Source organism: Aegilops tauschii, chromosome 6 (genome assembly GCF_002575655.3).
Source record: "Aegilops tauschii subsp. strangulata cultivar AL8/78 chromosome 6, Aet v6.0, whole genome shotgun sequence".
In the NCBI taxonomy this organism is placed as follows: Eukaryota; Viridiplantae; Streptophyta; class Magnoliopsida; order Poales; family Poaceae; genus Aegilops; species Aegilops tauschii.
Window position 1 is genome coordinate 114,264,415 of NC_053040.3, and position 26,938 is coordinate 114,291,352.

The window sequence follows — 26,938 nt, forward strand, 5'->3', positions numbered from 1 at the left end:
ATAAATGTTGTTACGTTTCTTTATAAAGTTGGTCAAAGTTTTAAAACTTTGACTTAGGACAAAAGCTAGATATACACTTATTCGTGGACGGAGGGAGTACCAATTGTTTTTTGGTTTGCTAGAATCATCTTATTTTTTGCTACCAATTGCGTTTCTATTTGCTGGAACCATCTCTATTTTTTGCTACCACTGCGAGCCATGACGTCCTCGCCACATTGATTCTGCTGGGGGACGAGGTGGTGGGCAGCACTGGCAAGGGGCAGGGCGGGCGACTACTGTCGATGGCGAGGGGACGGACATGTGATGCACGATGCGGAGGGGCGAAAGCCACCATGTCTCCCTGCGTTTTTTCTTCTCTGCTCAAAAAGACAACCGGCTACGGCGGCGAGGCAAGCCGGCGGGGGCGGGCGGCGTGGAACGGCTGTCTGGGAGGTAGGCAGAGCTGCGAGGTGATTAGAGGGAGACGACGGGGAGGAGGGACGCACGTGGGAGGGGATGAAGTGGTTCGTGGATAAGGATCTGACGGTCCAGGTGAAACAAATCGGACAGCTCGGGTGCGACCGGCCCAAATTTGGGCCGGCGCCTATCCTTGCCCATAACGCAGCAGGATCCCACAAAGGATTTCTAGAAACAAGATAGAATTATAAAATTGCATCATCCAAATCTGAACATTACAGCCAACGGTTTCACAGGATCATTCAGAACCTAGGAAATTAGGATCTATGGTCCAGAAAGCCACAGAAAGCCACAACATATCAAGCAAGCAATTCAAGCGCAATCAATAAACAGAAAGACCGCAATGAGATCATTGCCAGATCAAAACTGCAAGCAAGCAATTCAAGAACGATACAGAACCAACAGCAAATTAGCGCAAGCAAATTTATCTAAGTTCACTTATTCATTACTTAAGGATACTGCAGTGCCAGCAACGGTTTCAACCAACATAACAAGGGGACTCGATAGTTTTCAAACCAACACATAGGACTGACACGAACGAGAAAACAGTTCAAATGAACGGCAGGGCACCACCGACCAGACGACCCAGGATAAACCAGCAGGTTGAACGCCAGGGCAATTACTGACCACCGCGGAGGCGGAGCACCAGGTGGAGGGTGGACTCCTTCTGGATGTTATAGTCCGCGAGGGTGCGGCCATCCTCCAGCTGCTTGCCAGCAAAGATAAGGCGCTGCTGGTCCGGGGGAATGCCCTCCTTGTCCTGGATCTTAGCCTTTACGTTATCGATGGTGTCGGAGCTCTCAACCTCCAGAGTGATGGTCTTGCCGGTGAGGGTCTTCACGAAGATCTGCATGCCACCACGCAGGCGGAGCACCAGGTGGAGGGTGGACTCCTTCTGGATGTTGTAGTCGGCAAGGGTGCGACCATCCTCCAGCTGCTTGCCAGCGAAGATAAGGCGCTGCTGGTCCGGGGGGATGCCCTCCTTGTCCTGGATCTTGGCCTTGACGTTGTCGATGGTGTCAGAGCTCTCAACCTCCAGAGTGATGGTCTTGCCTGTGAGGGTCTTCACGAAGATCTGCATGCCGCCACGCAGGCGCAGCACCAGGTGGAGAGTGGACTCCTTCTGGATGTTGTAGTCGGCAAGGGTGCGGCCGTCCTCCAGCTGCTTGCCGGCGAAGATAAGGCGCTGCTGGTCCGGGGGAATGCCCTCCTTGTCCTGGATCTTGGCCTTGACGTTGTCGATGGTGTCAGACGACTCCACCTCAAGGGTGATGGTCTTGCCCGTGAGTGTCTTCACAAAGATCTGCATCTGCAAAGAAGAATCACAGATAGGATGGTAAGCATAAAAGAAGCAGACCAGGCAAACTCGCAATGATAGAACAACAAATACTAATGCATGGACAAGCTTCTATGGCAGCAGCATATTTTTTCATTGAAGATATTACAGACAGTACATAAATTTCTACATATTTCATTTGGATTCTACATAGCTGCCTGACATGCTTAGTATCTAAGAGAAACCTAGCTTCGATAAGCTTCTATGGCAGCAGCATATATTTTCATTGAAGATATTATAGACTATAGGTCCATGCATATGTAACATAAAAGTCTACAGATTTCATTGATCTAAGGATTCGGTTTCCAAGCTGCCTGAAATGCTTATTATCTAGGAGAAACATAGCTCAGGGTAATAAATCAAGTACATCTGACACTAAGCTACATGTATTTGCTATCTCAATGATTCGGTACAACAGCAATCTGATCAAGAAATACAGATCAGGCAGCATACACGCGCAGAGGAAAAAACAATCGCAGACAAGCTGCTATTGAATTGGATCATAAAGAGCTACCAAACCAGAACAGACTACATGTAATAGATAAAACATGCATATAGATCATAGAGCATCAGGAATTCGCCTGGAAAACGGTAGGCATAACCCTTCAGTAAAAATTACGAAATAAAAAACAAGATCAGCACACGAAAATCCTAGGAATTCACTACAGATTCACCAATCTGACAACGCAAATAGCATATTTTCTTCATCAAAGAGATACCAGCATATTTTCTTCATCAAAGAGATACCAGCGAACAAATAGGTACTATCAATTATCTCAAGGATACCCTTATAACTGTCGGCCATGCTAATCATCTTCTAAGAAAAGAAAACTATCTTCGGGTTAAAACCAATCTACAGTACTAGGCCTGTTAGGATCATCACGAGCGGCAGATCAGGCTGTACGCACGTCTAGATAGATTTTTTTTTTACATGGCACGCAAGCTACTTGGGCGAATCCATGAGCAGGGACTAACGAACTGCTACATAAAATAGGAGACCATTCATCCTGAACCCGAAGGCGAAATCCCTACGAATTCGGCTAATCTTCACCGACCTAACAACAGATCGGAGCCAAATTCCACAGTACTACACGCCCAACAATCACGGAGCACCACAGAAAGGAGAAGAGGGGGAGGAATCGCCGGACCTTGAGGCGGTGGGGAAGGAGGATTCGACGAGCCTCGGGTCGATCGGAGACGAGATTAGCTTGGGATTTGTTGGTTCCGTTGCTGGGAGCGGTGGTGAGGATTGGAGGAGGGGAGGGGGTGGGTATTTATGCCGTTTGGTGACGGGCCGGGTGGGAGAAGGATCCCAGGCCGTGACGGTCCGTCTGTTTGATGCGTACGCCTCCGCCACGCGATCTCCGCGAAGGGTCCGACGGGCGCGGAGGGTTCGAGAGAGGGCGGCCGTCTACCTCGCGTTTGCCCCGCTCACGCCGTTAGATATTTTTTTTTAGGATTAAATTCACGCCGTTAGATGGATCGTTTCGTCCGTGTCCATGGCGCGTATGGCCCGTGTAGGCGTGATGATTGTAACTTGTAAGTTGAGTAGTTCTTGGTTGACTTGCTAATTGTTATGTTATCTTTTAAAAACAATAGCTAATTGCCATGCTAATGAACTCTACTAAAAAATACTACCCACTCCGTCTACATCCGTTTCAGCGACAAATAATATGAATCGGAGAGTATATTAATTAACGTGGGCTCTACTCCTTATTATATAGAAATAAAATTCCAGTGAGCTAGTTTTGACTTGACGGATTCATACCTTTGCATAGTTTGTGACCGCAAACGAACACGCTTTTGTTATTGCGAAGTATCACATTGGCATACTATAGAGCAGGCGAGTTCGTACTTACAAATGGACACCCTTCAAATATCTTATATTGATCATTTTTTACACACATTCATGGACAATTAGTTGGGATGAATTAAACTAGAGACTAACTGAAAGTGCGTTAAGTCGACTAGAGGGGGGTGAATAGGCGATTTTTACAAATTCGTCACTGAGGAATTTCTTGGTGAGGAAATTCCTAAGTCACGAACGAGAAGCAGCGGAATAAGTACTCAGATGCAAACATAACAAAACAGAAGCACAGTCATCATGATGAAACGAAAACAAGCACAAGTATAGAAAGCGTAAACACAGGATAAGCAGGCTGAAGACAAACTGACTAAAGAAATTGAACTGAGGAAATTGAGAAAGTCTACAGTCAAAGTCTTCGATCAGTAGCGATCAAGAACACAACACAGTAATGAGGAAATGAGAGGGTTGAGGAAATAGACCAGTTAGCTTGGTGAAGACATTGATTTGGTAGACTAGTTCTAACTGTTGTGACAGTTGTACGTCTGGTTGGAGCGGCTAGGTATTTAAACCTGAGGACACACAGTCCTCACCGTATTCTCCTTGAGCTAAGATCACACAGACCTCGCCCAATCACTCGTGGTAAGTCTTCAGGTGACTTCCAAACCTTCACAAACTCGGTTACTCGGCGATCCACAATTTCCTCTTGAATGCTCTAGACCATGACGCCTAACCGTCTAGAGATGCACGTCTTTAAAGATAACAAGCGTCGGATCCACACAAGAACAATCTCTTCAGTGATGCTCAATCACTTTTGGGTTTGTAGGTGTTTGGGTTTGGGTTTTCCTTACTTGATGATTTTCGCTCAAAGTCGTCGGAGGATTGGATGTTCTCAATGACAAGTGTCAGTTTCTCTCGGAGCAGCCAACCAACTAGTGGTTGTAGGGGGCGGCTATTTATAGCCTAGGGAGCAGCTCGACATGATAAGACATAAATGCCCTTCAATGATATGACCGTTAGGTGGGTAGATATTTTGGGACAGCTGGCGCATAGCACAACAACGGTCCGAAATTTGAAGTTCAAATTCCTCAGGGCTATCATGTTCCTCATGTTGGAAATATGCCCTAGAGGCAATAATAAATGGTTATTATTATATTTCTTTGTTCATGGTAATTGTCCATTATTCATGCTATAATTGTATTGTCCGGAAATCGTAATACATGTGTGAATACATAGACAACACCATGTCCCTAGTGAGCCTCTAGTTGACTAGCTCGTTGATCAATAGATGGTTACGGTTTCCTGACCATGGACATTGGATGTCGTTGATAACGGGATCACATCATTAGGAGAATGATGTGATGGACAAGACCCAATCCTAAGCATAGCATAAAAGATCGTGTAGTTTCGTTTGCTAGAGCTTTTCCAATGTCAAGTATCTTTTCCTTAGACCATGAGATCGTGCAACTCCCGGATACCGTAGGAGTGCTTTGGGTGTGCCAAACGTCACAACGTAACTGGGTGACTATAAAGGTGCATTACGGGTATCTCCGAAAGTGTCTGTTGGGTTGGCACGGATCGAGACTGGGATTTGTCACTCCGTGTGACGGAGAGGTATCTCTGGGCCCACTCGGTAATGCATCATCATAATGAGCTCAATGTGACTAAAGCGTTAGTCACGGGATCATGCATTGCGGTACGAGTAAAGAGACTTGCCGGTAACGAGATTGAACAAGGTATTGGGATACCGACGATCGAATCTCGGGCAAGTAACATACCGATTGACAAAGGGAATTGCATACGGATTGATTGAATCCTCGACACCGTGGTTCATCCGATGATATCATCGTGGAACATGTGGGAGCCAACATGGGTATCCAGATCCCGCTGTTGGTTATTGACCGGAGAGGCGTCTCGGTCATGTCTGCATGTCTCCCGAACCCGTAGGGTCTACACACTTAAGGTCCGGTGACGCTAGGGTTGTAGAGATATATGTATGCGGAAACCCGAAAGTTGTTCGGAGTCCCGGATGAGATCCCGGACATCACGAGAGGTTCCGGAATGGTCCGGAGGTAAAGATTTATATATGGGAAGTCTTATTTTGGTCGCCGGAAAAGTTTCGCGCTTTATCGGTATTGTACCGGGAGTGCCGAAAGGGGTCCGGGGGTCCACCAAGGGGGTCCACCAGCCCCGGGGGGCCACATGGGCTGTAAGGGGTGCGCCTTGGCCTATATGGGCCAAGGGCACCAGCCCCAAGAGGCCCATGCGCAAGAGATAAGAGAAAAGGGAGAGTCCTAAAGGGGGAAGGCACCTCCGAGGTGCCTTGGGGGGGAAGGACTCCCCCCTGGCCGCACCCTTCCTTGGAGGAAGGGGCAAGGCTGCGCCCCCCCTCTCCCTTGGCCCTATATATAGTGGGGGGAAGGGAGGGCAGCAAGATCTAAGCCTTGGGCGCCTCCCTCCTCCCCTGCAACACCTCTCTCTCTCTCAGAAGCTTGCAAAGCCCTGCCGGAGAGTCGCTACATCCACCACCACGCCGCCGTGCTGTTGGATCTCCATCAACCTCTCCTCCCCCCTTGCTGGATCAAGAAGGAGGAGACGTCGCTGCACCGTACGTGTGTTGAACGCGGAGGTGCCGTCCGTTCGGCACTCGGTCATCGGTGATTTGGATCACGGCGAGTACGACTCCGTCATCCACGTTCATTGGAATGCTTCCGCTCGCGATCTACAAGGGTATGTAGATGCACTCCCTTCCCCTCGTTGCTAGTAGACTCCATAGATGCATCTTGGTGAGCGTAGGAAAATTTTAAATTATGCTACGATTCCCAACAGTGGCATCATGAGCCAGGTCTATGCGTAGTTACTATGCACGAGTAGAACACAAAGCAGTTGTGGGCGTTGAGTTTGCCAATTCTTCTTGCCGCTACTAGTCGTTTCTTGTTTCGGCGGCATTGTAGGATGAAGCGGCCCGGACCGACCTTACACGTACGCTTACGTGAGACAGGTTCCACCGACTGACATGCACTAGATGCATAAGGTGGCTAGCGGGTGTCTGTCTCTCCTACTTTAGTCGGAACAGATTCGATGAAAAGGGTCCTTATGAAGGGTAAATAGAAATTGGCAAATCACGTTGTGGTCATACGTAGGTAAGAAACGTTCTTGCTAGAAACCTACAAACCACGTAAAAAACTTGCAACAACAATTAGAGGACGTCTAACTTGTTTTTGCAGCAAGTGCTATGTGATGTGATATGGCCAGAAGATGTGATGAATGATATATGTGATGTATGAGATTGATCATATTCTTGTAATAGGAATCACGACTTGCATGTCGATGAGTATGACAACCGGCAGGAGCCATAGGAGTTGTCTTTATTATTTTGTATGACCTGCGTGTCATTGAATAACGCCATGTAAATTACTTTACTTTGTTGCTAAACGAGTTAGCCATAGAAGTAGAAGTAATCGTTGGCGTGACGACTTCATGAAGACACAATGATGGAGATCATGATGATGGAGATCATGGTGTCATGCCGGTGACGAAGATGATCATGGTGCCCCGAAGATGGAGATCAAAGGAGCATGATGATATTGGCCATATCATGTCACTATTTGATTGCATGTGATGTTTATCATGTTTTTGCATCTTATTTGCTTAGAACGACGGTAGTAAGTAAGATGATCCCTTATAATAATTTCAAGAAAGTGTTCACCCTAACTGTGCACCGTTGCGAAGGTTCGTTGTTTCGAAGCACCACGTGATGATCGGGTGTGATAGATTCTAACATTCGAATACAACGGGTGTTGACGAGCCTAGCATGTACAGACATGGCCTCGGAACACACGCAATACACTTAGGTTGACTTGACGAGCCTAGCATGTACAGACATGGCCTCGGAACACGGAGGACCGAAAGGTCGAGCATGAGTCGTATAGAAGATACGATCAACATGGAGATGTTCACCGATCTTGACTAGTCCGTCTCACGTGATGATCGGACACGGCCTAGTTAAACTCGGATCATGTTTCACTTAGATGACTAGAGGGATGTCTATCTGAGTGGGAGTTCATAATCAGATGAACTTCATTATCATGAACATAGTCAAAAAGGTATTTGCAAATTATGTCATAGCTTGCGCTTTAGTTCTACTGGTTAAGATATGTTCCTAGAGAAAATTTAGTTGAAAATTGGTAGTAGCAATTATGCGGACTGGGTCCGTAAACTGAGGATTGTCCTCATTGCTGCACAGAAGGCTTATGTCCTTAATGCACCGCTCGGTGTGCTGAACCTCAGCGTCGTCTGTAGATGTTACGAAACATCTGACATACACGTTTTAATGACTACGTGATAGTTCAGTGCGGTTTAGAATTGTGGCACCAAAGACGTTTTGAAACGTCGCAGAACATGTGAGATGTTCCGAAGACTGAAATTGGGATTTCAGACTAGTGCCCACGTCAAGAGGTATGAGACCTCTGACAAGTTTCTTAAGCCTGCAAACTAAGGGAGAAAAGCTCAATCGTTGAGCGTGTGCTCAGATAGTCTGAGTGCCACAATCGCTTGAATCGAGTGGGAGTTAATCTCCCAGATGAGATAGTGATAGTTCTCCATAGTCACTGCCACCAAGCTAGTAGAGCTTCGTGATGAACTATAACATATCAAGGATAATCATGATGATCCTTGAGCTATTCGCGATGTTTGACACCGCGAGAGTAGAAATCAAGAAGGAGCATCAATTGTTGATGGTTAGTAAAACCACTAGTTTAAGAAGGGCAAGGGCAAAAGGGATACTTCATGAAACAGCAAGTCGTTTGCTGCTCTAGTGAAGAATCCCAAGGTTGAACCCAAACCCGAGACTAAGTGCTTCTGTAATGAGAGGAACGGTCAGTGAAGCAGTACTACCCTAGATACTTGGTAGATGAGAAGGCAGGCAAGGTCGACAGAAGTATATTGGATATACGTTATATGAATGTGTACTTTACTAGTACTCCTAGCAGCACCAGGGTATTAGATACTGGTTCGGTTGCTAAGTGTTAGTAACTTGAAATAAAAGCTGCGGAATAAATGGAGACTAGCTAAAGGTGAGATGACGATATGTGTTGGAAGTGTTTCCAAGGTTGATGTGATCAAGCATCGCATGCTTCCTCTACCATCGAGATTTGGTGTTTGCGTTGAACATGATTGGATTATGTTTACCGCAAAACGGTTATTCATTTAAGGAGAATAATGGTTACTCTGTTTATTTGAATAATACCTTCAATGGTCTTGCACCTAAAATGAATCTCGATCGTAGTGATACACATGTTCATGCCAAAAGATATAAGATAGTAATGATAGTACCACATACTTGTGGCACTGCCACTTGAGTCATATTGGTGTAGAACGCATGAAGAAGCTCCATGTAGGTGGATCTTTGGACTCACTCATTTTTGAAAAGATTGAGACATGCGAACCATGTCTATTGGTATATATGCATGAAGAAACTCCATACAGATGGATCGTTTGGACTCACTTGATTATGAATCACTTGAGACATGCAAATCATACCACATGGGCAAGATGACTGAAAGGCCTCGTTTTCAGTAAGATGGAACAAGAGAGCAATTTATTGGAAGTAATACATTTTGATGTATGCAGTCCAATGAATGCTAAGGCATGCAGTGGATATCGTTATGTTCTTACTTCACAGATGATTTGAGTAGATACTGAGTGTATTTACTTGATGAAACACTAGTCTGAATTATTGAAAGGTTCAAGCAATTTCAGAGTGAAGTTGAAGATCGTCGTGACAAGAGGATAAAATGTCTGTGATATGATCATAGAGATGAGTATCTGAGATACGAGTTTGGCACACAATTGAGACATTGTGGAAAGTGTTTCACAATTAATACCGCCTGGAACACCATAGTGTGATGGTGTGTCCGAACATCATAACTGCACCCTATTGGATATGGTGCATACCATGATGTTTCTTATCAAATTACCACTATCGTTTATGGGTTAGGCATTAGAGACAACCGCATTCACTTTAAAAGGGGCACCACGCAATTCCGTTGAGACGACACCATTTATAGAAACCTAAGTTGTCATTTCTTAAAATTTTGGGGCTGCGATGCTTATGTGAAAAAGTTTCAGGTTGATAAGCTCGAACCCAAAGCGGATAAATGCATCTTCATAGAATACCCAAAAACAGTTGGGTATACCTCCTATTTCAGATCTGGAAGCAAAAGTAATTGCTTCTAGAAATGAGTCCTTTCTCGAGGAAAAGTTTCTCTCGAAAGAATTGAGTGGGAGGATGGTGGAGACTTGATAAGGTTATCGAACCGTCGCTTCAACTAGTGTGTAGCAGGGCACAGGAAGTTGTTCCTGTGGCACCTACACCAATTGAAGTGGAAGCTTATGATAGTGATCATGAAACTTCGGATCAAGTCACTACCAAACCTCGTAGGACGACGAGGATGCGCACTACTTCAGAGTAATGCGTGATCCTGTCTTGGAAGTCATGTTGCTAGACAACAATGAACCTACGAGCTATGGAGAAGCGATGGTGGGCCCATATTCCGACGAATGGCTCGAGGCCATGAAATCCGAGATAGAATCCATGTATCAGAACAAAGCATGGACTTTGGTGAACTTGCCCGATGATCGGCAAGCCATTGAGATAAATGGATCTTTAAGAAGAAGACGGACATGGACGGTAATGTTACCGTCTATGAAGCTCGACTTGTGGCAAAGAGTATTTTCACAAGTTCAAGGAGTTGACTACGATGAGTTTTTCTCATCCGTAGCGATGCTTAGGTCCGTCGGAATCATGTTAGCATTAGCTACATTTATGTAATCTGGCAGATGGATGTCAAAACGAGTTTCCTTACCAGTTTTCGTAAGGAAAGGTTGTATGTGATACAATCAGAAAGGTTTTGTCGATACTAAGGATGCTAAAAGGTATGCTAGCTCCAGCGATCCTTCCATGGATTAGAGCAAGCATCTCGGAGTCAGAATATACGCTTTGATGGAGTGATCAAAGTTTTTGGGTTTATACAAAGTTTGTTGGAAACTTGTATTTACAATAAAGTGAGTGGGAGCGCTACAACATTTCTGATAAGTATATGTGAATGACATATTGTTGATCCGAAATGATGTAAAATTTCTGGAAAGCATAAAGGGTTGTTTGAAAGGAGTTTTTCAAAGGAAGACCTGGATAAAGCTGCTTACATATTGGGCATCAAGATCCATAGAGATAGATCAAGACGCCTGATGATACTTTCAAAAGACAGCACACCTTGACATGATTTTGAAAGAGTTCAAAATAGATCAGCAAAGAAGGAGTTCTTGGCTGTGTTACAAGGTGTGAGTATTGAGTGAGACTCAAGACCTGACCACAGCGGAAGATAGAGAAAGGACGAAGGTCGTCCCCTATGCTTTAGACATAGGCTCTATAGTATGCTATGCTGTGTACCGCACATGTAGTGTGCCTTGCCATGAGTTGGTCAAGAGGGTACAATGGTGATCCGGGAAAGGATCTCATGACAGCGGTCGAACTTATCCTTAGTACCTAGTGGATTAAGGAATTTTCTCGATTATGGAGGTGGAAAGGAGTTCGTCGTAAATGGTTACGTCGATGCGAACTTTGACACTAATCCGGATGACTCTGAGTAGCAAACCGGATTCGTATAGTAGAGCAATTATTTGAAATGGCTCCAAATAGCACGTGGTAGCATCCACAAGATGACATAGATATTCGTAAAGCACACGGTTCTGAAAGGTTCAGACCCGTTGACTAATAACCTCTCTCACAAGCATAACATGACCAAACCAGAACACATTGAGTGATAATCACATAGTAATGTGAACTAGATTGTTGACTCTAGTAAACTCTTTAGATGTTGGTCACATGGTGATGTGACCAGTGAGTGTTAATCACATGGTGATGTGAACTAGATTATTGACTCTAGTGCAAGTGGGAGACTGTTGGAAATATGCCCTAGAGGCAATAATAAATGGTTATTATTATATTTCTTTATTCATGGTAATTGTCCATTATTCATGCTATAATTGTATTGTCCGGAAATTGTAATACATGTGTGAATACATAGACAACACCATGTCCCTAGTGAGCCTCTAGTTGACTAGCTCGTTGATCAATAGATGGTTACGGTTTCCTGACCATGGACATTGGATGTCGTTGATAACGGGATCACATCATTAGGAGAATGATGTGATGGACAAGACCCAATCCTAAGCATAGCATAAAAGATCGTGTAGTTTCGTTTGCTAGAGCTTTTCCAATGTCAAGTATCTTTTCCTTAGACCATGAGATCGTGCAACTCCCGGATACCGTAGGAGTGCTTTGGGTGTGCCAAACGTCACAACGTAACTGGGTGACTATAAAGGTGCATTACGGGTATCTCCGAAAGTGTCTGTTGGGTTGGCACGGATCGAGACTGGGATTTGTCACTCCGTGTGACGGAGAGGTATCTCTGGGCCCACTCGGTAATGCATCATCATAATGAGCTCAATGTGACTAAAGCGTTAGTCACGGGATCATGCATTGCGGTACGAGTAAAGAGACTTGCCGGTAACGAGATTGAACAAGGTATTGGGATACCGACGATCGAATCTCGGGCAAGTAACATACCGATTGACAAAGGGAATTGCATACGGATTGATTGAATCCTCGACACCGTGGTTCATCCGATGATATCATCGTGGAACATGTGGGAGCCAACATGGGTATCCAGATCCCGCTGTTGGTTATTGACCGGAGAGGCGTCTCGGTCATGTCTGCATGTCTCCCGAACCCGTAGGGTCTACACACTTAAGGTCCGGTGACGCTAGGGTTGTAGAGATATATGTATGCGGAAACCCGAAAGTTGTTCGGAGTCCCGGATGAGATCCCGGACATCACGAGAGGTTCCGGAATGGTCCGGAGGTAAAGATTTATATATGGGAAGTCTTATTTGGTCGCCGGAAAAGTTTCGCGCTTTATCGGTATTGTACCGGGAGTGTCGAAAGGGGTCCGGGGGTCCACCAAGGGGGTCCACCAGCCCCGGGGGGCCACATGGGCTGTAAGGGGTGCGCCTTGGCCTATATGGGCCAAGGGCACCAGCCCCAAGAGGCCCATGCGCAAGAGATAAGAGAAAAGGGAGAGTCCTAAAGGGGGAAGGCACCTCCGAGGTGCCTTGGGGGGGAAGGACTCCCCCCTGGCCGCACCCTTCCTTGGAGGAAGGGGCAAGGCTGCGCCCCCCCTCTCCCTTGGCCCTATATATAGTGGGGGGAAGGGAGGGCAGCAAGATCTAAGCCTTGGGCGCCTCCCTCCTCCCCTGCAACACCTCTCTCTCTCTCAGAAGCTTGCAAAGCCCTGCCGGAGAGCCGCTACATCCACCACCACGCCGTCGTGCTGTTGGATCTCCATCAACCTCTCCTCCCCCCTTGCTGGATCAAGAAGGAGGAGACGTCGCTGCACCGTACGTGTGTTGAACGCGGAGGTGCCGTCCGTTCGGCACTCGGTCATCGGTGATTTGGATCACGGCGAGTACGACTCCGTCATCCACGTTCATTGGAACGCTTCCGCTCGCGATCTACAAGGGTATGTAGATGCACTCCCTTCCCCTCGTTGCTAGTAGACTCCATAGATGCATCTTGGTGAGCGTAGGAAAATTTTAAATTATGCTACGATTCCCAACACCTCACTAGTAGTCAATCCGCACTGGCGAATATCTAACTCCTTAGTCAGAACAAATTCCTTAGAGACCAGAAGAACTTCGTCTCTGTCACTAAAGAAATTGACTGAACTGTATGAGATTTCCAATGGCTTCACTCGAAGGGATTGGTAAGTGTAGGATTTTGAGTTGAGCATCACATGGAAACTTTTCCTTAGTTTTTCCTCGACCCCCTTTAACAGTACGGTGTTTACTATGACTCAAGAAAGAGAAAATGAAACTACGAAAACAAAAGTCTTCACGCTTCATGTTCCTCGCATGAATACCAAGTCTTCAGGGTCACACCAATTTCTTCACTTTCAAAGTCTTCAGAAGTCCAGAGTCTTCAGTTGAAGACATTCATTTTTAGGGGTCGACTTTCTCTGTAAATATCAAACTCCTCATAGACTTATAGATCTGTGTACACTCACAAACGCATTAGTCCCTTAACCTATAAGTCTTCAATACACTAAAATCACTAAGGGGCACTAGATGCACTTACAATCTCCTTTTTTTGGTGATTGATGACAATATAGGTTAAGTTTTCAACAGGGATAAACATATGAAGTGTAAATACTGATAATGAGGAATTTGATTGCAAGATATAGAAGAACTCACCCTGAAGATGTGCATGAGTGAGGAATTTGCTTTTGAGAATCAATGCACATTGAAGAGTAGAATCATGGAGATCTCCCCCTATATCTTGTAATTCATACACGCATTTAACATATGATATGGAAAAATTGAAATGCATGATGAAATATGGTGACTGATGTAGTTCAGCATGCGTGCATTAACATATATGAGGAAATAGCATGCAAAAGAACATAGCGAAAGTATCAGACCACCATCGGAGCTAACATTACAACTCGATCCAACAAAGTTTTCAAAAGAACGAGAGTTGTAGCTTAGCAAAAATGCCCATATATAGACCCGCTTGAAGATTAACTCAACTTTCTCCCCTTTGTCATCGAATGACCAAAAGGGACGAAAAGTGAGGACCAACGCTCCTGAAGAATATCATCACTAAGTCGATGGAGGAGCGCCAGCGTTGTTAGGGTCGGTTGTTGAAGTAGGGCCTACCACAGTGTCGTCCAAGTCTTCATTTTCATCAGTCTCACGCGAGGAAGAATAAGAGCTGGCCACCAAGTGAGGAACTTTGACCTTCTTGAATTTCTTCGAAGGTGGCTGAGACTAGTCAAAGTCCTGCTTGAAACCCATCTGCTTAAGATCTTCTTCACCGTACAGATGAGACAGAACAGCCCAGGTGCGATCAAATACTTCATGGAGGTAGTAATGGTTCTTCTTCACTGAATTCTGAGTGATGGTCATGTTCTGAAGAATTGAACCAAACTGACGCTTGACCCACTTGTGGTTGCGATCGACCTTCTGATGAAGATTGAGGAGAAGCTCACGATCAGTCATCACCCTAGGAGCTGGGCCTTGAGGATTTTGCTTTGAGGCATTTGAGGTAGAGTCATGAGTGGTAGAGTCGTCATTGGTGGAGTAAGATGCTGCTTTGTGAAACTGTCCATCCAATGGATGAATGCCTTCATCAATAATTGCAGTCGCCTTGCCCTTCTCATCAGCTGAGGAATAGGTCCATTTGAGGACTTCAATAGGGGGCAGATAGCTGCCATGGTTAAGAGTATCCGCCTTGTAATTGATTGAAGACCTTGATATGAGGAATCTCATAATCCAAGGAGCATAAGGCTTCAACTCAAAAGGTGGAAGAGCAACATTTGCCAGAGTCCTCATGAAGAAATCATGGTGGTTGATTGGAAATCCATGGATGATGTTGAATAGCAGATTCTTCATGATGCCAACGACTTCTTATTCATTAGAATCATGGCCTTTGATAGGACTCAGGGTCTTAGACAGAATCTTGTGGACAGTCCTTGGCACATAGAGCAATTCCTTCATGAGGAATTTGATTCTGGGGGCTTGACCAGGCTTCAGCGGCTTCATCAACACTTGCATATAATGATCAGATAGCTCAGGTTCATGGTAGATGAGTTGTGCACCTTCAAGGGGAGGACTGATAGGAAGGGCATGAAGCAATTCAGAGGTCGGTGCTTTGTAGTGTGTGTTCTCTGTCATCCAGTCCAGCACCCATGAATTCACATCTTCAGCATTGCTTGTGATGTGCAATGTAGTATAGAACTGAAGAATTAGCTCTTCATTCCAGTCAACGATGTCGGTGCAGAAGTTGAGCAGCCCAGCGTCATGAAGAACACTGAGGACTGGGGTGAAGCAAGGTAGTGACTCCATGTCAACATGAGGGATATGCTCATGGTCGAAGATCTCGTCTTTATCGAAGAGAAGAGAAGAATAGAAATTCATCTGACTTGCTGTCTAGAAATGCTTCCTTCGAAGACGAGCAGAGTCATAAGGGTTGAAGTCAGTGAAGAATACATGCTCATGAAACAAGTCATCAGCTTTGAACTTCTGTTTCTTTGAGAAGGGATTCTTCAGCTTGGGCTGAGGAGTATTAGTCAATGTCTTCACAGCCTCAAGAGCCGCAGGCTGAGGAATTTCAGTAGCAATATCTTCAGTAGCAGCCTGGGTCTCCACTTCTTCAGCAGCATGAGCATCAGCACTAGTGGCTGGAATTTCTTCAGGAATGGTGAGCAGTGAAGCTTGAGGTTCCTCAGAGCCCATTTGAACATCTTTAGTGTGGACTGGGGACTGACGAATCTGTTGCAGTGGGGTGAACATGGGTGAATTGGGGTGATGACTTTCCCAATAGTCATCATTTAGAACTGGAGTGGTGCACCCAATGTCCACGTCTTCTTCTTCATCATCAATTTCCTCAACGCCTGCCTCTTCGGCTGTGAACTGAGGCATGGGCGATGATACCAAAGGAGTGGACGTAATGTTGTCCAACTCAATTTCTTTGTCCAACTGCTCTGTCGAAGCAGTAGAAGGATCTTCTTCATCTGATCCGCTAGGGATCTCATAATCCTCACCAAAGGGAACAACCTCCTTTGATGGGATGCTAGAAACAGGAACAACATCATGGGATTCTCAAAAGAGCTTGTCAAAGTCTTCGTCTTCTTTGGTGCTGAAGACTCTGAGGTGGCGGATGCTTTCCTTTTCTTCACTGCTGCTCGCTCCGCGGCTTTGGTTTTCTTCGCTTATGATGCAGAAGGAAGAACAGGACTTGACGTTGGTGCAGGAGGAGCAGAGGAAATTGGTTCATTTTCTTCAGGCGCAACTGATGCAGTTGCCCTGGCTTGTTCAGTTTCTTCAGGCGCAGTAGTAGATGCTTCAGCTGGCCCGGCTTGTTCTTCAGGCGCAACACTAGTGGTTGCCCTCGCAATTTCATCAGCGGCTGGAATAGCTTCATCAGCCTGGTACTTTCATTTTCATCAGCAGCCTGATTGTCATCAGCGGTGCTGGCATGTTCTTCAGTTGGCCGGGCAGATGCTTCAGCCTGAGGAGATTCATGTTGTGATGATGTAGCAACATTTGAAGTGAATTTTTCAGCCATTTTCACAAATATGACTTTGGCTCCAAGCCAATCTGCACGGTAGGCTTGGAATTCATCATTGAGTCCTTTGATCTCAGTTTGTATAGCAAAAAGTTCATCAGTTGTCATTTTGACAACGTTTTTCTTCAGAAAGCGCTCCTTTTTGTATTGAGCTTTCTTCAACTGCCTGGCCTTCTCAAACTTCCATTTTTCTTCGCATATAAAGGCGGTCAACATGTGACTTTGGCCAGGAGTGAGCTTGAAGTCAGGCATAGGAGTGTTGGGGTCCTTGTGCGAGAGATCAATTTACTCAAGGATCAACTTAGGATCTAGCAGAAGAGGCACTTCACTTCCTTTGGCTCTAGCGGCCCTTTGTTGTCTGTCTCTGATGATTTCAGCAAGTTCTTCATCACCAGCTTCGTCATCACTGGACGGCACATGAAAGGCAACCTGCTTCTTATGAGGACTTGGTCTAGAGCCTCGTCCAGCAGTAGCCTTGGTCTTCAGCAAAGTGGGGCCTGTTGAAGACTACGGAGGAGCTGAAGAACTTGCAGAGGCTCCTGAGGCAATTGAGATGCCTGTGGACCTTTGACACGAGGCGAGATGCACAGGTGCTGAGGACTTTGTCGGAGCAACTGAGGACTTTGCAATAGGAGGAACTGGAGCAGCTTGAGGAATTTGCCGTGGGGGCATGGATGAGCTTGGCCGTGAGGGCATTGCAGAGGAACTGGGCTTGTGTGTAGGCTTCTTGGCCATGGCCTTCCTAGGCTTGCTAGCAGAGGCCTCAGCAGTTGCAGTAGTAGAGTCTTCATTGAATTTCCTCACTGCTTCCTTTGCCATTTTGGCTAGCTTGGCTTGCTGTTTAGCCCATTCATCAGGATAGTCCTCACCACGCTTGAGGCTGGTGGGATCAGCTATTTGGCCAGGTGCCAACGGAGGTCTTGGGCAAGGAGGGTGAAGAGTGAATTTCTTCATGTACTTTGGAGTGACATATCTGTACTCCCTCCATTCTCGTGCCCATCTCCTCTCTATCCTCTGTATGCGCACCTTGCGCAGATTTTTGTTCTCCTTGCCATGTTTGGCTTCATCAGGAGTACAATATTCTTCATAAATGTCATCAGGGATCTCAAACGCTATGTTGAATTCCAGTTTCTTGCCTCCCTTCTAAGGTTTCTTGCCATCTGCCATATTCTTTAGCTGAGGATTTTGAACAATTGAGTTCTCTGAAGAGGTATGCAATTTGTCTTCGAGGAATGCTGCAAATGAGTTAAGTTGATGAGAACCTAGTGATTCAGCAGCGGACATGAGTACCTGTGAACAGAGTATATGTGCGAAGAATTTGGAGAGGTCATATGCGTTCTCAGAAGTTTTTGCAAAAAGAACAAGTTTGAGGAATTTGACCAGAGGTGTCTTAAGGAATTTCACTAAGCGCTTTTTGACTTAGGTTCCAGAGTTGTATAGATTGAAAATCCACACAATTGAGGAATCTTGAAGAAAAAATGTTGCTTTAGAGAAATAGATCAAGAGCAGATGTTTGTGTGAGGTGTTTAAAGTGTGGAAGTTGAAGAATAAACACCTTTTGAAGATTTTGTAGAAATCATCAGAATCAACAAGGGCAGTAAAAGTAACTTTTAATTACCCCTGACGAAGAACACGATGAACTGGGAGTAGTAGATTGGAAGTTCGTTAGTCCAGATCTTCCACGCCCTAACTTGGCAGAGGAAGACAGCTACGGCGGCGGCGAAGAGAAGAAATCCGCGGCCGGCGTGAGTACGACGGGAACGAGGTCGAGGCAGTGAAGCTCTTCCTCACCGGCAACGATGGAAGTAGCAGCGGCGCTAGGTCTGGAAGCTCGAGCGAGGGGAAGTGAGGTCGAGCAGGGTAAATGCAGTCTGAGGAGGGTGAGGGGTATATATAGCCGAGGTGAAAAACCGCTCGCCCGAGGAAAATGGACGAACGTGCCCCTGACTCTTCTCATCCTAGCGACATGTGTCACCCACGTACAGAGCGGTGGCGATCGTGTGAAATCGTGGGTGAATAGATAAATCCTATCGTGGGATGTGGAACGGTTTGAGCGGCAAAAGCCGAAAATTCAGATAAGAATATTTTAACATTTCGTTCATAAATTCTTCAGCTGACAAGGACACAGTGAAGATTTTGAACGGGTTTCAAACATAACGCACATGAAGAATTTGTGAACAGACTGGGTTGAGTTTAGCATAGAGGGGGAAGGGTCCGATCACATTCACTTAGCAGAAATAGCAACTTGAAGAAATAGCAATAAGTGAATGCTGTAGAGGACTGTAAACTCAAATTTCTATATATATAGTCAATGAAGAACAACGATGAAAAGAGTGAAGACAATGCAAAGTTGAAGAAATTGAACGACCGAGGAATTTCAGAAGAATGAGAGTTGTAACTTAGCAAAAACGCCCATATATAGACCCGCTTGAAGATTAACTCAACTTTCTTCGAGGAACGCTTTTGATCGAAATCAATACCATTTTCATCAGTGCATAGATGGCGATTTTTGGGCATAGGGATTTTGACGCCTTTGCAATCTTGCATGCCGAATTTCCTCAATACATCCTTGAGGTATTTCTCCTGAGATATGAAGATGCCGTTTTGTTGTTGGCGTATCTGAAGACCTAAGAAGAATTTCAATTCTCCCATCATAGACATTTCATATTCTTCACTCATCATATAGGCAAATTCATCACTGTAACGTTGGTCAGTACAGCCAAAGATGATATCATCAACATATATTTGGCACATGAATAATCCATTATCGTAGGTTTTGGTGAAAAGAGTTGGGTCAAGTGAACCGGGTTTGAAGCCTTTCTTCATGAGGAATTCCTTCAAAGTATCATACCACGCCCGAGGGGCCTGCTTGAGGCCATAGAGGGCCTTGTTGAGTCTGAAGACTTTGTCAGGATGCTTTGGATCTTCAAAACCTGGGGGTTGAGCAACATATACTTCTTCCTCAATCTTACCATTGAGGAATGCACTTTTCACATCCATTTGATATAAGATGATATTCTGATGGTTAGCATAAGGAAGTAATATGTGAATAGCCTCAAGTTTAGCAACAGGTGCAAAAGTTTCATCGAAATCAATTCCTTCAACCTGTGTGTAGCCTTGAGCTACAAGCCGTGCCTTATTCCTCACCACAAGGCCATTTTCATCTTGCTTGTTGCGGTAGATCCATTTTGTGCCGATGATATTGTGCTTGTGAGGATCTGGTTGCTTGACAAGTTCTCAGACATTGTTGAGCTCAAACTAATGTAATTCATCTTGCATAGCTTGAATCCACTTAGGCTCCAGAAATGCCTCGTCTACCTTCGTGGGCTCTGTGATCGAGGCGAAAGCAAAGTGCCCACAGAAGTTAGACAAATGTGAAGCTTTTGAGCGTGTGAGAGGACCTGGTGCGTTTATGTCGCTGATGCTTTTCTCAATCTGCACTTCATCTGTGACGCGAGGATGAGCTAGTTGACAACGAGGAATTTGCTCAGCATTTTCTTCAGAGCCATTTTCATCAGGTGCACCAGCATGATGTTCTTCACGATCTGGAATGACTTCTTCAGCAGATTCTTCAGTTGGAATGACATCCTCACACTACTGCAGGATGCTGCTAACGCGACACTACGATCAGAGACCCTTTGACGAAACTGTGTGCGATGCAATAATTGCAAACGATGGTGTAAAAAAACCGTTAAAAAAGGTGCAAAATGTTCGTGATGACGGATGCATCAAACACGGTTTAGATTTTAGTTGCGTGTGCGATTCAGGGCATACGGTTCAGTTCAATTAACTGTTTTCGATGAGGAGGAACACAAGAAACAGGCAGCCAGATGAAGGTGTGTGCGATGTACAGCATACGGTTCACTCGGATAAACTGTTTGTGATACAAAAGAAACGGTCAGCCAGATCAAGGTGTGTGCGATGTACAGCATACAGTTCACTCGGATGAACTGTTTGTGATTAGGCAACACAAAAGAAATGATCAGCCAGATCAAGGTGTGTGCGATGTACGACATGCGGTTCACCTGGATGAACTGTTTGCGTTGAGACAAGAGAACAGAAATGGTTCAATATAACAAATACCATAAATATTGCAAGGTTCAAATTCAAAGATTACAACGCCCAAATTAAAACATTGCAAGCTGCGTCATTTCTAAAAAGGGATCAGCCGCTGACAAGTCATGTATGGGTTTGACATAATAACTTCCAATTTCTTTGCCATATGCTCTTCCAATACGAAGTTTGGCATTTTTTAAGGCACTTCCATTCCACAGTACCTGCCGGCTCTGATAATCATACCATTGATCTTTCCTAATTAAATGTGTGTTCAACCTCAGTACCCTCAGCACCTTTGTTCTGGCAAGAAAGAACCTGGCGAGTGTAATCTCCGGTGGGGTCCCTCGGTAGGAGTTCAAAGTAATATTTGAGAGATGCAGATCCAGCCATTCGATGTGATCGTCGTTATAAACATCATCCACCGGGCCTAATATGCACTGCAAAAGAAGAGAACGTGTTAGTGCCTACATGCAGTTTTGAACACTGCTACACGCCCATTTGGTTTGCAGGATTTGTAAAATGCACCAACGTGCCATCTTGGATCTGGCATGATTAACATGGGCATTTGATTACAATCTAGAAACATGTAGCCTTCTTCACAAGAGGTTGGATTGGATGAAAAAATCCCTAATAAAACTAGTACAGATGAATCCAAAGGAGAAATGCTTATGGACGATTGTAACCATATGAATGAAGCAACCAATATGGGGTGGGGGTGTATGTCCTAAAATCCTCCAAAATTCCTTCAGAAATCGTAGTACATTGTCATTGTAAACTTGGGAAAAGGTGCAAAAAATTGAACCCCCTTATGGTTAACATTTAACAGGAAAGGAACATCACCTCGATATACAGCTTCTTCAGGCACGGAAAGCATCTTAGGCAACTGAAAACTTGGTCCAGGTTGGGGACGACAGATTCTAGTGCCAAGACCTTCACTGTGCCCAGAGTCTGGGTGAAGCTTCGCTGGATGACAGACGAACATACATCTTCAAAACTATAAATAACGTTGATATCAAGAAGGAGAGGTATATAAGGCGACTGTTGTACCTGAAAGTTGTAGTATTTGACAGACGAGTAGCCCACCACTTTCAATTTCGGCGCAGAAATGACATTGATTCTTGTTGGACCTTGTTGATCAACTACAAGTAATCTCTCAAGTGAAGGTGTGTCCTGGATGACCATATTGTGGTCCACCTTTTGTGATCTCTCGTTGCAGCACCAGCAACACACATAAATAGTCCGAAGGGTCCTGGAGGTGATGTGCAAGGTACTCGACCAATTAATCGCCTGAAGACAAAGGAACTCGAGTGCAGTACAGCCGCGGAGCAGGCGCTCCATGTCATCCTTTGGGATGCGGACGGCGACGAGTTCGAGGTGCTTCAGTCGTGGTAGAAAAAGAGCGGGCGCGTCATTAGGGGGGATGGTAGTTCATGAACTTGGCGAGGCGCAGCGTGGGCGCGAAGCGGAGCGCGGACGTTGGCAACAACTGCATATGCCCATCATTATAACTTAGCTTTTCGAGCTGATCTATCGCGTGGGATCGAAACCACTCGTCAAGCTTGGCTCGTTCCTTGCCATTGGAACAGAACTTGCCCGTGATAAGGCCTTTGATTGGGCCATCGTGACTACCGAGGATCTGGGAGAACGCATCCAAGCTTTGGCGATAGCCATGGCAGAGCTTGTGGGTGTCGAGGAGGTCGACAGGGGTGCGGAGCCATAGGGTGCGCCACCGCCAGGAAAGGGCGGCTGTCCTCGCCCGATATTTGATTGGGAGGAGGGATATGATGACTATCAACATATCATCGTGGAGGTTGTTGATGAATTCTAGGCCTGCTGGAGTCGCTTGCGGTTCTTTCTTGACCCGCCTCCGCTTGTTGGCAGCCTCGTTCTCCACCTCGTCGGCGGGGACGGAAACCTCTGTCTCCATATTCACGCCGTGCTCCGGTGCTTCAGCAGCCCCGGCGTCGCCACTCCCTCCGATGGGGCGCTTCGGCGACATCCTCATACACTGACGGCTTTGAGGACTCAGAGCGGTGTCGAGGATGAGGGCGGAGAGAGAGGAATTGTGTGTGTGGCGAGGATGGGGGGTGCGGCCGCTCGGCGGCGCCATTAATATAGACCAGTGGGAGCGAGGCGGGCGGCGGTCCAAGGCTGTCTCGCTTCCCGGTGAGAACGACTGCTTAATATCTAGTATGAATGAAATCTATGCTTAATTACTGAATTTTAGTTGCAAAAAATAGATAGTGCTATTTTATTTTTAGCTGCATATTTTGACAAATCGCAGTGTCTCTTGGCTTAGCGCCAAAGTCTGGCTTTAATTTGCATACTGTAATCTGAACCGTTTGCATTGAAGAGATGCAGAGATCCTGCGTTGAACAGCTTGTACGCTTCTCGGTGAGCCTGCGCACCGGAGTGCGCTAGCACGTCTCCCGTTCAGTCAAGAAGTTGTCCACACGGCACCGCCTATAGCCATTAATACCAAGACACGTGGCGTCACGTGAATGGTTAACCGAACGCACACGGTTTGAATTATACAAACGTTTGAGATATTAAAGTGGCAGCTATTTTTTTCAAAATGCCTTTGTTGGCTGTCATTATTCGAGTGCGCCTTCTCTTAAAATGGACACGAAAAATACCACAGCATGTCGGGTGCCCTTCCATGATAGCATGCCAAGTTTCATGAATTTCAGATGAGTTTTAGATTTACTAGAATTTAAAAACAAAGTATCTCAACATTTTGTCGGCAATCAACGGTGCCCTGGTGTTTGAAATTCATTCCCATTTCTTGCATGCACCCAAGGACACAGATTTGATTTTTCAACCAATTTATATTCACTGGAGCATGTGCATGTAGTTCAAATTTGAATTGTGCACATAAATGCATTGAAAACTCAGATAATGCATTAAAATGTCCAAACGAACCCCAAAAAATCACAAAAATTCACACAACACTCCTGTTGTTCTATGTTGACATGAGAAAAAAATTTGAAAGCAATAAGAGCCAATGGATATCATTTCGTCCCCAAAGGTGGGGAGTTCCCTATCGAAAACCATCATGCTTGTTGTGAGAAGCTCCGGTTTGTGAGAAGCATATACCCAAACCTGCCCCAAATGGGATAAAAAAATACCACGGCATGTTGATGCCGCTCCATGATAGCATGCCAAGTTTCATGAATTTCAGACGAATTTTGGATTTACTAGAATTTAAAAACCAGGCATCCCAATGTTTTGCCGGCAATCAACGGTGACCTGGTGTTTGAAATTCATTCTCATTTCTTGCATGGGACCTAAGCATGCACACAAGGACACATATTTGATTTTTCAACCAATTTATATGCACTGGAGCATGTGCATATAGTTCAAATTTGAATTATGCACATAAATATATTGAAAACTCACTTAATGCATAAAAATGTCCAAACTCACCCCGAAAAATCACAAAAATTCACACAACACTCGTGTTGTTCTATGTTGACACGAGAAAAAAAATTTGAAAGCAATAAGAGGCAATGGATATCGTTTCGTCCCCAAAGGTGGGGCGTTCCCTACCGAAAACCATCATGCTTATTGTGAGAAGCTCCAGTTTGTGAGAAGCATATACCCAAACCTGCCCCAAATGGGACAAAAAATTTACCACGGCATGTTGATGCCGCTCCATGATAGCATGCCAAGTTTCATGAATTTCAGACGAGTTTTGGATTTACTAGAATTTAAAAACCGGGCATCTCAATGTTTTGCCGGCAATCAACGGTGCCCTGGTGTTTGAAATTCATTCACATTTCTTGGATGGGACCTAAGCATGCACCCAAGGACACAGATTTGATTTTTCAACCAATTTATATGCACTGGAGCATGTGCATGTAGTTCAAATTTGAATTATGCACATAAATGCATTGAAAACTCAGTTAATGCATAAAAATGTCCAAACGAACCCCGAAAAATCACAAAAATTCACACAACACTCCTGTTGTTCTATGTTGACACGAGAAAAAAAATTGAAAGCAATAAGAGGCAATGGATATCGTTTCGTCCCCAAAGGTGGGACGTTCCCTACCGAAAACCATCATGCTTGGGTGTTCTATTAAAAGGAGGCCTTAATATCCCTTAGTTTCCAATAGGACCCCGTTGCCACGGGAGGGTAGGACAAAAGATGTCTTGCAAGTTCTTTTCCATTAGCACGTATGACTATATTCGGAATACATGCCTACATTATATTGATGAATTGGAGCTAGTTCTGTGTCACCCTATGTTATGACTGCTTCATGATGAACCGTATCCGGCATAATTCTCCGTCATTGATCCAATGCCTACGAGCTTTTCACATATTGTTCTTCACTTGGTTACTTTTCCGCTGCTACTGTTACAATCACTACAATACTGCTATCGTTACTTTTGCCACTGTTACCGTTACTTCCATACTACTTTGCTACTAAATACTTTGCTGCAGATATTAAGTTATCCAGGTGTGGTTGAATTGACAACTCAACTGCTAATAGTTGAGAACATTCTTTGGCTCCCCTTGTGTCGAATCAATAAATTTGGGTTGAATACTCTACCCTCGAAAACTGTTGCGATCCCCTATACTTGTGGGTTATCAAGACTATTTTCTGGCGCTGTTGCCAGGGAGCATAACTCTATTCTTTGAGTTACTTGGGATTTATATCTGCTGGTCACTATGAAGAACTTGAAAGATGCGAAAACTAAAATTTATCCCTCAACTACGAGCGGAGGTAAGGAACTGCCATCTAGCTCAGCACTTGATTCACCTTCTGTTTTAAGTAAGCTTGCGACACCTAAACCTGCTTCTGCTATTAATTCTGATATGTCGCATGTTATTGATGATGCCACTTCTGCTATGCATGATACTTATGATGAAACTACTTCTATGCTTGATACTACTGTGCCACTTGGTGAATTTCTTGATGAACAACTTGCTAGGGCTAGAGAGAATGAAATTATTGAAACTGATAATATAGATGAAAGTGATGCTGAAGATTCTCCCCCTAAATATGAATTTCCTGTTGTGCTTGAGGGCTATGTTATGGATGAAGAAACTGCTAGAGACTTTCTTGCTTGCAATGATAGAATTGATCTTAAGAAATTATTAGCTAAGCTGAAACAAAAAACTCTGAATGCTAGAATGAAATATGATCCTGCTTATGCTACTTCACCTATCTTTGTTACTGATAAGGATTATGAATTCTCTGTCGACCCTGATATAATTACTTTGGTTGAATTTGATCCTTTCTATGGCTATGAATCTGAAACTGTTGTGGCACATCTTACTAAATTAAATGATATAGCCACCCTGTTCACTAATGATGAGAAATCTTGCTACTTTTATATCCTTAAAATATTTCCGTTCTCATTAAAGGGTGATGCTAAGATATGGTTTAATTCTCTTGATCCTGGTTGTGTGCGTAGTCCCCAGGATATGATTTATTACTTCTCTGCTAAATATTCCCCTGCTCATAAGAAACAAGCTGCTTTAAGGGATATATATAATTTTGTGCAAATTGAAGAAGAGAGTCTCCCACAAGCTTGGGGGAGGCTTCTCCAATTACTTAATGCTTTGCCTGATCATCCTCTTAAGAAAAATGAAATACTTGATATCTTTTATAATGGACTAACCGATGCTTCCAGAGACCACCTGGATAGTTGTGCTGGTTCTGTTTTCAGGGAAAGAACACCAGATGAAGCTGAAATTCTATTGAATAATATGTTGACAAATGAAAATAATTGGACCCTTCCCGAACCAACTCCTAAGCCAACTCCGAAGAAGAGGGGTGTTTTATTTCTCAGTCCTGAAGATATGCAAGAGGCAAAGAAATCTACGAAGGGAAAGGGTATAAAAGCTGAAGATGTTAAGAATTTACCTCCTATTGAAGAAATACATGGTCTTAATTTACCGCCTGTTGAAGAAACACAAGGTCTTATAACCCGACACAGGTAGTAAAGGTAAATTCTCTCTATAGATTTGATGAAGGTGATATTCCTCGTTATAAGTCTGCTAGCCAATGCCTAGATGAGTTTGATAATTTTATTGTCAAACAAGAAAACTTCAATGCTTATGTTGGTAGACAATTGAAACACAATTCCGA

At 44.7% G+C, this 26,938-nt stretch overlaps 1 protein-coding gene across 1 annotated transcript; it reads right to left on the bottom strand.

Annotated features, from left to right (window-relative positions):
* Nucleotides 1–879: 879 nt before the first annotated feature.
* Nucleotides 880–3,205, bottom strand: LOC109781345 (polyubiquitin 11). The gene is made up of 2 exons (XM_020339946.4): nt 2,941–3,205; nt 880–1,765 (listed from the first exon to the last, which is right to left on the bottom strand). Exon 2 carries the CDS (start codon nt 1,763–1,765, stop codon nt 1,076–1,078), a length of 690 nt encoding a protein of 229 aa, XP_020195535.1. The 5' UTR covers nt 2,941–3,205; the 3' UTR covers nt 880–1,075.
* Between the last annotated feature and the right edge of the window lie 23,733 nt (nt 3,206–26,938).